This window comes from Salarias fasciatus, chromosome 13, assembly GCF_902148845.1.
Source record: "Salarias fasciatus chromosome 13, fSalaFa1.1, whole genome shotgun sequence".
In the NCBI taxonomy this organism is placed as follows: domain Eukaryota; kingdom Metazoa; phylum Chordata; class Actinopteri; order Blenniiformes; family Blenniidae; genus Salarias; species Salarias fasciatus.
In genome coordinates, this window is record NC_043757.1 from 28376186 (window position 1) to 28389804 (window position 13619).

General features: G+C 56.7%; 1 protein-coding gene across 1 annotated transcript in view; it reads right to left on the reverse strand.

Annotated features, from left to right (window-relative positions):
• Nucleotides 1–13619, reverse strand: part of gbf1 (golgi brefeldin A resistant guanine nucleotide exchange factor 1) — a 42643-nt gene that overhangs the window by 27977 nt on the left and 1047 nt on the right. Inside the window, exons 2-6 of the mRNA XM_030107415.1 lie at nucleotides 13270–13405; nucleotides 12789–12920; nucleotides 5966–6084; nucleotides 5772–5880; nucleotides 5555–5615 (exon numbers count right to left, since the gene is read on the reverse strand). Of these exons, the coding sequence (XP_029963275.1) occupies nucleotides 5555–5615; nucleotides 5772–5880; nucleotides 5966–6084; nucleotides 12789–12920; nucleotides 13270–13405 (557 nt within the window). The remainder of the gene's footprint in view (nucleotides 1–5554; nucleotides 5616–5771; nucleotides 5881–5965; nucleotides 6085–12788; nucleotides 12921–13269; nucleotides 13406–13619) is intronic.

Genomic DNA, 13619 nt, shown 5'->3' on the forward strand with positions numbered 1-13619 from the left:
TTCAGAGGTGAGTTGAGGAAGGTTTTCGGGACGGACACAATGGAAGTGGATGGTATTTTTGTTCCCCCTCGTCAAACTCATCAAATACACAATCCACCAACCCCAGAACACTTTGGTGGACACGTTATAATCCACACATAGCGTAGTGAATGTGTGGATTATAACGTGTCCACCAAAGTGTTTTGGGGTTGTTGGATTGTGTATTTGATGAGTTTGACGAGGGGGAACAAAAATACCATCCACTTCCATTGTGTCCGTCCCGAAAACCTTCCTCAACTCACCTCTGGATAAACAACAGCTCACCCTCACAAAAAAAGTAAGTATGCTGTTTGAAATGACTAAGGAATTGCGCTAAATGGGGCAATTTGCCAAAATGTTGAAGTATCCTTTTAAGTAAGAACTGCCCAAGAAATACAGAAAGCTGTCAATAACTGAGCCACTGGAGACTGCTAAGCAAAGACTCACAGCCCGAGCTACCCGCCTGAAGAGATACACCCGAGAAGTGGAGACCAGGAGAATAAACAGGGTGTTCTCCAACAATCCAGCTAAGGTCTACTCTCAGTGGCAGGGTAGTAAGACCACAGCAGACCCACCCAGGGCTGAGACTGAGCAATACTGGAAGAGTATCTGGGAGAAAGATGTGTCACACAACACTAATGCCCAATGGCTGGCAGGCCTGCAGGCAGAGCACAGCAACCTCCCAGAACAAGACCCAGTAGTAATTACAACAGCAGATGTACAGGCAAGAGTGGCCAAAATGAAGAGCTGGACAGCTCCAGGGCCCGACAAGATCCACACCTACTGGCTTAAGAAGCTAACTGCACTCCATGAATGCCTTGCAGCACAAATGAACCAGCTGCTAATATCAGGGACCCCCCCAGAGTGGCTAACCCAAGGCCGGACAGTCCTCATCATGAAGGACACCCAGAAGGAACAATACCATCAAACTGCCGGCCCAGAACCTGCCCCAGCACCACATGGAAACTCCTATCAGGCATCATAGCGGCCAAGATAAGTAGGCACATGGATCAGTACATGAGTAAAGCACAAAAAGGGATTGGCAATAACACCAGGGGGGCCAAACACCAGCTAATGGTTGACAGGGCAATCGCCCAAGACTGCAAGGCCCGCAGCACCAACCTGTGCACTGCCTGGACTGATTACAAGAAAGCCTATGACTCAATGGGCAAGTTTACATGAACCACGTATAAGCGGATTGTACGTGGAGCAGATTGTAAAATGTGTCATGTAAACGACCGGGTGGATCTACTTCACTCGGAGCGGATTGTAATTTGGAGCCGATTGTATGAGGTGGTCTACGCCGATCGACAATCCGCTCCGTGTCCCTTATAAACGAGCCTGACAGCAGAGCGGATTGAACTGGGGGAGTGTTTGTTCTGCGCATGTGTTCCCTCATATGTAGTGACGTGTGACGTGCCAGTAAACGGAAAGCAGCAAAGTTAAAAAACTAGCAGAGAACGCCACGGTGGTTGAAAAACACTTTTTTAGTAAAAAACCCCGACAGAAAAACACTGGAGAGGCGAGATGGAACCAAATCGCGCAATAGCGAGTTGTATAAAGAGCTCTATAGCAGAATACAAGCGATCGCCAGCTGGTGTTATGGATTAACTGGTTCCCGTGTTAACGAATGACGGCGGAGGTCTGTGTGAACACAGGCTGATTACAGCAGTTGTTAAAGTAAGACTCACAAATGACTTTAAACCAAGGGTGGGGAACCCTGGTCCTGGAGGGCCGCAAACCTGCATGTTTTCCACGTCTCCCTGCTTCAACACACCTGAATCGAATCAAGATTCATGGCCAAGTCCAGCAGAAAGCCAGATAACGAGCCTCATTGCAATCAGCTGTGTTGAAGCAGGGAGACATGGAAAACATGCAGGTTTGCGGCCCTCCAGGACCAGGGTTCCCCACCCCTGCTTTAAACGTATACACTCACTGTAACTGTCGATAACCGACGTTCGCCAGAACGACTACATGTTTCATTCATGTATTGGTCACAAGTTAACACGGGCCCCAGTTAATTCGAAACATCGGCATGCGACCAGAGCTCACACCGAGACGTGCCGCTCGGAGCAGCGGTGCAGCAGCCAGGGGAGCAGCCGCTCCTTCAGCAGCCTATCATGGACTTTTGGGACATTATTTGAGCAGATATCAGCAGATAAAAACTCTCGGCGCTGCTCGGCGCTGAGGACTGCTGCTGCGGAGCTAAAGACCTGAAAGTTCCTCGTGAGACTTTGTACGCATGTCACAGGACGCTGTATAGTCCGCTTCACCCAGGGTCCTTGTAAACGAGGATTCATCGTGGATCACTTCATGAATACACTCCGTTTAATATGATTGTTTACAATCGGATTGAAAAAAACACCCGTGTAAACTGGGCCAATGCCACACACGTGGATACTGGAGTGCTTGAAACTGTACAACATCAACAGGACTCTAAGGAGCTTCATTCAGAACTCAATGGGGCTGTGGAAGACCAGTCTAGAGGCCAACTCAAAGCCAGTGGCACAGGTGAGCATCAAATGCGGCATATACCAAGGTGATGCCCTGTCCCCCCTGCTGTTCTGCATAGGCCTGAACCCCCTCAGCCAGATCATTACCAAGAGCAGCTTTGGATACTGGTTCAAGAGCGGAACAACTGTCAGCCACCTCCTCTACATGGACGACATCAAACTGTATGCCAAGAATGAGCGTGACATCGACTCCCTGATCCACCTCACCAGGATATACAGCAGGGACATCGGGATGTAATTCGGACTGGATAAGTGTGGACGAATGGTATCTAGAAGAGGGAAGGTGATCACAACTGCAGGAGTTGAATTGCCTGAAGGGAACATAACAGATGTGCAGGACAGCTACAAGTACCTGGGGATCCCACAGGTAAATGGTAACCATGAGGAGGCAGCTGGAAAGTCAGCCACAGCCAAATACCTACAGAGAGTAAGACAGGTCCTGAAGAGCCAGCTGAATGGCAAAAATAAGATCCAGGCCATAAACACCTACGCCCTACCAGTAATCAGATACCCTGCTGGCATAATATCCTGGCCACTGGAAGAAATGCAAGCCACTGATATCAAGACCAGAAAGCTCCTTACAATGCACGGAGGGTTCCGCCCTAAGTCCAGCATACTGAGGGTATACACCAAGAGAAAGGAGGGAGGCCGAGGACTAGTGAGTGTCAGAGCCACTATCCAGGAGGAAACCAAGAGCCTCCACGAGTATACCAAGAAGATGGCCCCCAGTGATGATCTGCTGGGTGAATGCCTCAGACATCAAAAGCCCAGTAAGGAGGAGTCAGAGGAGCTATCATGGACACAGCCAGTTAGCGGGCATAGTGTCCAGGAACATCTGTACCGAGGACGGACTGGAGATCCCAGGGTCCAGATAAGGGACACCTCCAAAGGCGGTCAGACAATCGAGCCAAGATCCTGTGGGACTTCCAGATCCAGACTGACAAGCAGGTGATGGCCAATCAACCTGACATAGTGGTGGTGGATGAACAGCAGAAGACAGCTGTGGTGATAGATGTAGCAATCCCAAGTGATGGAACATCAGGAAGAAGGAGCAGAGAAGCTGGAGGAATACCAAGGGTCAAGGGTCAAGGGCTGAGGGAGGAGCTGGAGAGAGTGAGGGCTTTGAAGGCAGCACTGGGAGCAGGAACCCCGAGCTGGGAGGATGGCTCCTGCAGAGAGCAGGAACAACTTCTGAGATCTCTGCTCAAAAGGGCGCAACCCTGCAGCTAAGATCCTGCAGAACCCTCCAGCTCCCAGGACTCTGGTAGATCCTGCAGAACCCTCCAGGTCCCAGGCCTCTGGTAGATCCTGCAAAACCCTCCAGGTCCCAGGACTCTGGTAGATCCTGCAGAACCCTCCAGGTCCCAGGCCTCTGGTAGATCCTGCAAAACCCTCCAGGTCCCAGGACTCTGGTAGATCCTGCAGAACCCTCCAGGTCCCAGGCCTCTGGTAGATCCTGCAGAACCCTCCAGGTCCCAGGACTCTGGTAGATCCTGCAGAACCCTCCAGGTCCCAGGACTCTGGTAGATCCTGCAAAACCCTCGAGGTCCCAGGACTCTGGTAGAGGACCCAAGCTTGAAGGACACACAATATTGCTGGGTGGGTGAGAACACACACACACACACACACATATATATATATATGTGTGTGTGTGTGTATATATATATAGTCTTATGGACTATATATAGGTGGAGTGGAGGTGGAGGTGGAGGTGGAGGAGGAGTGGAGGCAGAAAGGAGGAGGAGGTGGAGCTGGGCTTCATTTGGAGCTGTTTGTTCTCCTGCTGGCCTCCTTCACATTCAGATGAGCAGACAAGCTTTTCCTCTGTAGCTCATTCTCCTGATTGCTTCTGTCTGCTATGGCTGCCAATGCTAATTCTGCCTCTCTGTGTGTGTGTGTGTGTGTGTGTGTGTGTGTGTGTGTGTGTGTGTGTGTGTGTGTAGATAATATGCTCCTTAGTATTTATGGGGTTGGAGCTTTGCTGTTAGAGCAAAGATCAGCTTCATCTATATGCAGATCATACAGATTGGTTCATCCCCTCATCTGTGGCTGAATGTGACCGGCACTCTGATGCAGGACGGCTGTGTGTGTGTGTGTGTGTGTGTGTGTGTGTGTGTGTGTGTGTGTGTGTGTGTGTGTGTGTGTGTGTGTGTGTGTGTGTGTGTGTGGTGAGAGAGGAGCTCTGGCACTAAATGCCAGAGGAGAAATCATGTTTGGACATCGGTGTAATCAGACGCCCTCTGACCCTGAGCTGGCAGCTCAGTGACCGGTGCAGTGGAGAGGTCAACCACAGCCCCTCCTCACGGTAAAGAGCTCGAGCTTCATCCGGACGCTTCTTCCCCGCTGAATTTCAACACATTTCCATCAAGGAGTGAGTTGAAATTCATCAATACCAGGTGTCGTTCAGCACCGGGTCCAGTTCAGCACCGGGTCCAGTTCGGTACTGGCTCCAGTTCGGGACCGGGTCCAGTTCAGCACCGGGTCCAGTTTGGTACTGGCTCCAGTTCGGCACCGGGTCCAGTTCAGCACCGGGTCCAGTTCGGTACTGGCTCCAGTTCGGCACCGGGTCCAGTTCAGCACCGGGTCCAGTTCAGCACCGGGTCCAGTTCGGCACCGGCTCCAGTTCGGCACCGGGTCCAGTTCGGCACCGGGTCCAGTTCGGCACCGGGTCCAGTTCGGCACCGGGTTCAGTACTGGGGCGGCTTCATTGTTAGTGTAAATAAAGATGATGTGTTCAAAGACCGATGTTTTTTCAGTCGGATCAGAACACCATTAAAGTCCCGGATCCATGGTCGGTACTGATAAATGGTCAGAATGTCCTGACTGTCCCCAGAGGACAGACAGACTCCACCAGAACCCTGACTGCAGACTGGACCAGCCTGTTGTGGACCACATGACCCACAGCGCCCACCAGTGGCCACACAGCAGAACGACACGTCTTTCAGAGTGTTTCAGCGAACAAAGCTTCTCTGGAGGACGAGCAGACGAGGAGGACACCGAGGACGGCAGCGTCTCTCACTCACCTGGAGAACAGCAGCTGCACCATGTCCACCAGAGTGTGTTCCGCTGACTTCCTGAGCAGCTCTGCAAACACACACACACACACACACACACACCGGGGTCAGTCTCTGCTCCTGAACAGGGCAGTCTACAGATGGGTGTATCCTGACCGCTGGGGTGAAGAGCGTGTGTGCGGAGTGTGTGTGTGTGGAGTGTGTGTGCGGAGTGTGTGCGGCTCACCGCTCAGCCGCATCTCGAAGCAGATCCTGAAGCAGGACTGCATGATCTCACACACCGACTCGTTGGTCAGGTGAGCTCCGACGGGCGTCAGCAGCAGCGTCCGGAGGACCTGCAGCGGCACAGACCCACAGCATCGAACCGGGCGCCCAGGGGCTCGGCCGGGGCGTCACACTGTCCGGGGGGGAGCGGCCTACCTGCAGGATCTTCATCAGGACCACCTCGTCGCTGGCCGGGTCCGTCCCCACGAAGCGGGCGTGCGTCACGGCGTCCGCCATGTTCTCGATGGCCTCGGCCGCCGCTTCATGGTTCGAGTCTGAAGAGCAGAAAGAGCCACAACACAGCTGGTCAGAGACAAGAAGTCTGAAGGTCTGCCAGGGACCAGGTCTGCCAGGGACCAGGTCTGCCAGGGACCAGGTATGCCAGGGACCCAGGTATGGTCAGTGGTTCTAATCTAAAAGCCTCGGTTTCAGAACCTGCCGGATCTCTAATCGTCGACAGAGGAAACAACTAAGACACACTCCTAAAGCGTCCTCCGCTCTGGCAGCCGGAGCCGTGGGGGACGGCTGGACCGCCGCTGGAACGGAGGACAGAAGCAGCAGTATGCAGGACGTCCACTGAGCTGTCTCACTCCAGATCCACTAAAACAGTGAGTGAGCTCTGAGGCGCCACACGGTGAACACCAAACACACTGCAACACCACAACAGTCCCTCCACGGCGCCCAGAACCCAACATGTGGCGGTGCGGTCCCTCCACGGCGCCCAGAACCCAACATGTGGCGGTGCGGTCCCTCCACGGCGCCCAGAACCCAACATGTGGCGGTGCGGTCCCTCCACGGCGCCCAGAACCCAACATGTGGCGGTGCCGTCCCTCCACGGCGCCCTGTGGCTCACGAGCTGCTGCTGCTGGAACCAGTGTTTTGAAACCTGAGGCTGGCGGCTCGCTGCCTGTTTTCCTTTCCCATGGCCCCCAGCAGCAGCAATTCATTAACTAATAAGGGGGGGGGGGCTGAGCAGTGTGTGTGTGGGGGGGCTGAGCGATGGGGGGCAGAGAGGAGGACCTCTGAGACGGTGGAGGGTTGAGGACGGACTTTATGGCAGCACTGGATGGTTCCAGCAGGAAGACGTCTTTACTGACTGCAGTGAAAACCACGGGGCAACCAGGGGTGAACGTGTGAGAGCGCAGTGGGGGGGTGAGGGGGTGAGGGGTGAGGCCGTGGGGGGGTGAGGGGGTGAGGGGTGAGGCCGTGGGGGGGTGAGGGTTGAGGGGTGAGGCTGTGGGGGGGTGAGGGTTGAGGGGGGAGGCTGTGGGGGCCCAGCAGGCCAGCAGCCCTCCAGAGGCCAGGGTGACAACAAGCATGGCGGCTCGGCCCACAGCACCGAGCGTCCAGCAGCAGAAACCGGAGCCGGGGGGGGGGGGGGGGGGGGCACAACACCAGGAGAGATAAAACACTAATCCTGCTGCTGGCACAGTCTGGGGTGTGGGGGGGGGGGGGGGGGGGGGGGGGGGGGGGGGGGGCATTGTTAGAATAACAGAGCAGGAGAGGCTCAGTGTCTGAGGGGAGGGGGGCAAAGTCACCAGGAGGAACCAGCTGCCAGGAAGATCTGACCAGAGACTGGAGGACTGGAGGACTGGAGGACTGGAGGACTCTGGAGGACTGGAGGACTCTGGAGGACTGGAAGACTGGAGGACTGGAAGACTGGAGGACTGGAGGACTCTGGAGGACTGGAAGACTGGAGGACTGGAAGACTGGAAGACTGGAGGACTGGAGGACTGTGGAGGACTGGAGGACTGGAGGACTCTGGAGGACTGGAGGACTGTGGAGGACTGGAAGACTGGAGGACTGGAAGACTGGAGGACTGGAGGACTGGAGGACTGGAGGACTGTGGAGGACTAGAAGACTGGAGGACTGGAGGACTGGAGGACTGTGGAGGACTGGAGGACTGGAGGACTGTGGAGGACTGTGGAGGACTGGAAGACTGGAGGACTGGAGGACTGGAGGACTGGAGGACTGTGGAGGACTGGAGGACTGGAGGACTGTGGAGGACTGTGGAGGACTGGAAGACTGGAGGACTGGAGGACTGGAGGACTGTGGAGGACTGGAGGACTGGAGGACTGTGGAGGACTGGAGGACTGTGGAGGACTGGAAGACTGGAGGACTGGAGGACTGGAGGACTGGAGGACTGTGGAGGACTGGAGGACTGGAGGACTGTGGAGGACTGTGGAGGACTGGAAGACTGGAGGACTGGAGGACTGGAGGACTGGAGGACTGTGGAGGACTGGAGGACTGGAGGACTGTGGAGGACTGGAGGACTGTGGAGGACTGGAGGACTGTGGAGGACTGTGGAGGACTGGAGGACTGTGGAGGACTGTGGAGGACTGGAGGACTGGAGAACTGTGGAGGACTGGAGGACTGTGGAGGACTGGAGGACTGTGGAGGACTGTGGAGGACTGGAGGACTGGAGGACTGTGGAGGACTGGAGAACTGTGGAGGACTGGAGGACTGTGGAGGACTGGAGGACTGTGGAGGACTGGAGGACTGGAGGACTGTGGAGGACTGGAGGACTGGAGGACTGTGGAGGACTGGAGGACTGGAGGACTGGAGGACTGGAGGACTGTGGAGGACTGGAGGACTGGAGGACTGGAGGACTGTGGAGGACTGGAGGACTGTGGAGGACTGTGGAGGACTGGAGGACTGTGGAGGACTGTGGAGGACTGGAGGACTGGAGAACTGTGGAGGACTGGAGGACTGTGGAGGACTGTGGAGGACTGGAGGACTGTGGAGGACTGTGGAGGACTGGAGGACTGTGGAGGACTGTGGAGGACTGGAGGACTGGAGGACTGTGGAGGACTGGAGGACTGTGGAGGACTGTGGAGGACTGGAGGACTGGAGGACTGTGGAGGACTGGAGGACTGTGGAGGACTGGAGGACTGTGGAGGACTGGAGGACTGTGGAGGACTGTGGAGGACTGGAGGACTGGAGGACTGGAGGACTGGAGGACTCTGGAGGACTCTGGAGGACTGGAGGACTCTGGAGGACTGGAAGACTGGAGGACTGGAAGACTGGAAGACTGGAGGACTGGAGGACTGTGGAGGACTGGAGGACTGGAGGACTGGAAGACTGGAGGACTGGAGGACTGTGGAGGACTAGAAGACTGGAGGACTGGAGGACTGGAGGACTGTGGAGGACTGGAGGACTGGAGGACTGTGGAGGACTGTGGAGGACTGGAAGACTGGAGGACTGGAGGACTGGAGGACTGTGGAGGACTGGAGGACTGGAGGACTGTGGAGGACTGGAGGACTGTGGAGGACTGGAGGACTGGAGGACTGTGGAGGACTGGAGGACTGTGGAGGACTGGAAGACTGGAGGACTGGAGGACTGGAGGACTGGAGGACTGTGGAGGACTGGAGGACTGGAGGACTGTGGAGGACTGTGGAGGACTGGAAGACTGGAGGACTGGAGGACTGGAGGACTGTGGAGGACTGTGGAGGACTGGAGGACTGGAGGACTGTGGAGGACTGGAGGACTGTGGAGGACTGGAGGACTGTGGAGGACTGTGGAGGACTGGAGGACTGTGGAGGACTGGAGGACTGTGGAGGACTGGAGAACTGGAGAACTGTGGAGGACTGGAGGACTGTGGAGGACTGTGGAGGACTGGAGGACTGGAGGACTGTGGAGGACTGGAGAACTGTGGAGGACTGGAGGACTGTGGAGGACTGGAGGACTGGAGGACTGTGGAGGACTGGAGGACTGTGGAGGACTGGAGGACTGGAGGACTGTGGAGGACTGGAGGACTGTGGAGGACTGTGGAGGACTGGAGGACTGGAGGACTGTGGAGGACTGGAGAACTGTGGAGGACTGGAGGACTGTGGAGGACTGGAGGACTGTGGAGGACTGGAGGACTGGAGGACTGTGGAGGACTGGAGGACTGTGGAGGACTGGAGGACTGGAGGACTGTGGAGGACTGGAGGACTGGAGGACTGGAGGACTGGAGGACTGTGGAGGACTGGAGGACTGGAGGACTGGAGGACTGTGGAGGACTGGAGGACTGTGGAGGACTGTGGAGGACTGGAGGACTGTGGAGGACTGTGGAGGACTGGAGGACTGGAGAACTGTGGAGGACTGGAGGACTGGAGGACTGGAGGACTGTGGAGGACTGGAGAACTGTGGAGGACTGGAGGACTGTGGAGGACTGGAGGACTGTGGAGGACTGGAGGACTGTGGAGGACTGTGGAGGACTGGAGGACTGGAGGACTGGAGGACTGTGGAGGACTGGAGGACTGTGGAGGACTGTGGAGGACTGGAGGACTGTGGAGGACTGTGGAGGACTGGAGGACTGGAGAACTGTGGAGGACTGGAGGACTGTGGAGGACTGGAGGACTGTGGAGGACTGTGGAGGACTGTGGAGGACTGGAGGACTGGAGAACTGTGGAGGACTGGAGGACTGGAGGACTGGAGGACTGTGGAGGACTGGAGAACTGTGGAGGACTGGAGGACTGTGGAGGACTGGAGGACTGTGGAGGACTGGAGGACTGTGGAGGACTGGAGGACTGGAGGACTGGAGGAGGCCGTGCAGCAGGAAATGGGTTTGTTCACCTCTTGGTCTTCAGCAGCACCAGATCACCTTTCAGGCTGCAGCTTCAGAACACACACACCGTCCTCAGCTCCAGAACACACACACCGTCCTCAGCTCCAGAACACACACACCGTCCTCAGCTCCAGAACACACACACCGTCCTCAGCTCCAGAACACACACCTTCCTCAGCTCCAGAACACACACCGTCCTCAGCTCCAGAACACACACCGTCCTCAGCTCCAGAACACACACACCGTCCTCAGCTCCAGAACACACACTGTCCTCAGCTCCAGAACACACACACCGTCCTCAGCTCCAGAACACACACCTTCCTCAGCTCCAGAACACACACTGTCCTCAGCTCCAGAACACACACACCGTCCTCAGCTCCAGAACACACACACCTTCCTCAGCTTCAGAACACACACCGTCCTCAGCTTCACCGGATGATTCAACTGAAGCTTTGACACACAAATCGTCCTTCTACGAGGACACACGTCTCCTCAGTGTCCACAGCTCCCAGCTGTGTGTGTGTGTGTGTGTGTGTGTGTGTGTGTGTGTGTGTGTGTGAGGAGGGTGCAGCAGCCCACTGCGTCCAGCAGAGGGCAGTAGCTGATCACACTGCTCCACTCAGGAGCTACCTGGCCAGCTGACATGTGGACAGGAAGTGACCTCAGAAGGTCATGGAAGCATCTGAAGAGCAGCCAGCTGCTTCCAGGTGGAGAACCAGAGGTCAGAGGTCAGAGGTCGATCAGAGCCGACAGGCCGGGCAGGTTCTGCGTTCCTCTGACGTTCTCCTGCCTCTGCTGGCTGCAGCCCGACTCTTCCCTCTGATCGCCGCTGGTTCTGGGTCTGAACCCTACAGCTGGAGGAACCGTGACCCCGGCCCCCCCGGACCACCTCCCTCACACCCCGACCTCCCCCCAACCACCTCCCTCACCCCCCGCACCGTCATGAGAACCCCTCTGCACTGAGAGCACACACACTCAGATCACGTTTCAATGCTCTTTCAGCTGGCATTCAATAACGCCGGCTTAAGACCCCCCCCACGCACCCCCACCCGCCCCCCCTGCCCCCAGTCAGACCCCTCCATCCCCCCACCCGACCCCCACAGCAGGGGGGAAATGGACGCTCCAGGGAGGAAAACAAGCAGAGAAGAGAGTTTACACACTCCGTGTGTGTGTGTGTGTGTGTGTGTGTGTGTGTGTGTGTGTGTATGTGTGTGTATACAGTCCCAATGTCCTAACTCATCACTCCATCCTCTCCACAATCATGTTTAAAGGTCAGGGTTAGGGTTCAGGGGTTAATCTGTTAACCAACAGAGCAGAAAGAAACCCCGATGAGCAGCAACAGCCCGCTCCGTCAGTAGGGGGCAGTGTTGAGCTCCGTCAGTAGGGGGCAGTGTTGAGCTCCGTCAGCAGGGGGCAGTGTTGAGCTCCGTCAGTAGGGGGCAGTGTTGAGCTCCGTCACTAGGGGGCAGTGTTGAGCTCCGTCACTAGGGGGCAGTGTTGAGCTCCGGCAGTAGGGGGCAGTGTTGAGCTCTGGCAGTAGGGGGCAGTGTTGAGCTCTGGCACTAGGGGGCAGTGTTGAGCTCCGGCACTAGGGGGCAGTGTTGAGCTCCGTCACTAGGGGGCAGTGTTGAGCTACGTCAGTAGGGGGCAGTGTTGAGCTCTGGCAGTAGGGGGCAGTGTTGAGCTCTGGCAGTAGGGGGCAGTGTTGAGCTCCGTCAGTAGGGGGCAGTGTTGAGCTCTGGCAGTAGGGGGCAGTGTTGAGCTCTGGCAGTCCGGCACTTGGCTGTTACTTCATGGGATCAAGGTGTCGGCCATCACTGGGCCTCATGTTCTGCTCAGCAGGGCGGCCATCTTGGATGAGGATCTACGTCTGAACACTGCTGAGAACATGTGAACTGGGTGAAGCAATGGCACATTTTCACCTGAGCTCCAGGTGTGCTGGGGCTTCCAGGTGTGTGTCCACCGTGTCCTCAGGAAGCAGCGGCAGTGTGGCTGCAGGGCGTCCTCACGGGAGCCTGGGAGGGCGTCCTCACGGGAGCCAGCTCACAATACACAGCCTGTCCCACGCTAAAGCATCCTGGAATGAGGTTTGGAACAGCCTGTTGGCTGTGTGTGTGTGTGTGTGTGTGTGTGTGTGTGTGTGTGTGTGTGTGTGCAGCAGCTGTTTTGACAGCACTGTAACGTGGACCCCGCTCTCCGGTCCACATCTGGCCGTGACGCTCATTTCACACTGAGCAAAACAACTGCAGAAATCTGTGAGCGGAGGCTAGAGGACAGGCGGCGCTGACGGAGCTACAGGACCACCACCACCTGCTCCACCACCACAGCACCACCACCGGTTCCTTCCTGCCTACTGTGGTCTCTGTGGTCCAGGTGGACAGTGGACATGGCAGGTTGACCCTGAGGGACGGGGGTGTGAGGACTGCTTACCGATGAGGCCGTAGGACAGGAACTTGTTAACGGAGGTGAGAGCGAGGCCTGTGATTGGTCCGGTGGTGTCCTCGGAGCGGACCACCTCCAGGAAGGGCCGCAGGAAGACGTTAGGTTCAACGTGGGACAGCTCTGGAGGACGGGGAGACACAGGGGGACAGGGACAAGTCATTCCAATGACAACAGCAAGAGGAAAGCTTTTAATGTGCAGAGCGCCTCACATCCATGGAGGGGGGGCGAACACCAAGCAGGTAAAATACTGGACAATAAGCAGGCGGCTCCACGGAAGATGAACTGAATGAAGGAGAGGGGGTGGGGGGGGGGGGGGGGGGTGGTGGGGAGTCAGCAGCTGCTGGCTGTCTGCTAACTTTTAAAGGGGTTTAGAGTCCCATCACTTTACAGTGTGAGAACACGGGAGGTGAGGCGGGCGGAGCGGCGCCCAAATCAATCCGTCAATATGTCCTGATGAAGACTTCATCACCGGCGATCACCCTCAAGCCCTCTGATGAAGACTTGATCACGGGAATCACCCCGAAGCCCCCAGACTGCCGCCCTGGAGCGCTCGCCGTGCGGCATCGATCGGGCGGCCGGCGCAGGGCCGAGTCCCGAGATGAAGCCTGACGACGGCGAGCGGGATCAACGGCAATCACTCCCAACCACGCTGACCTCCGGCTGACTTTGACCCCCGTCAGACAGAAAACACAAACCTGCAGGATTACAGCGGCGCGCCCAGCCGTGCACGCTGCCCGGTGTGCCGGTACGAGTCCCGCTCCGCTTAATTGGTAGAAAAGAGCAAGAGGCGGCGTGGGCTGAGAAATGAGGCCATTAGGA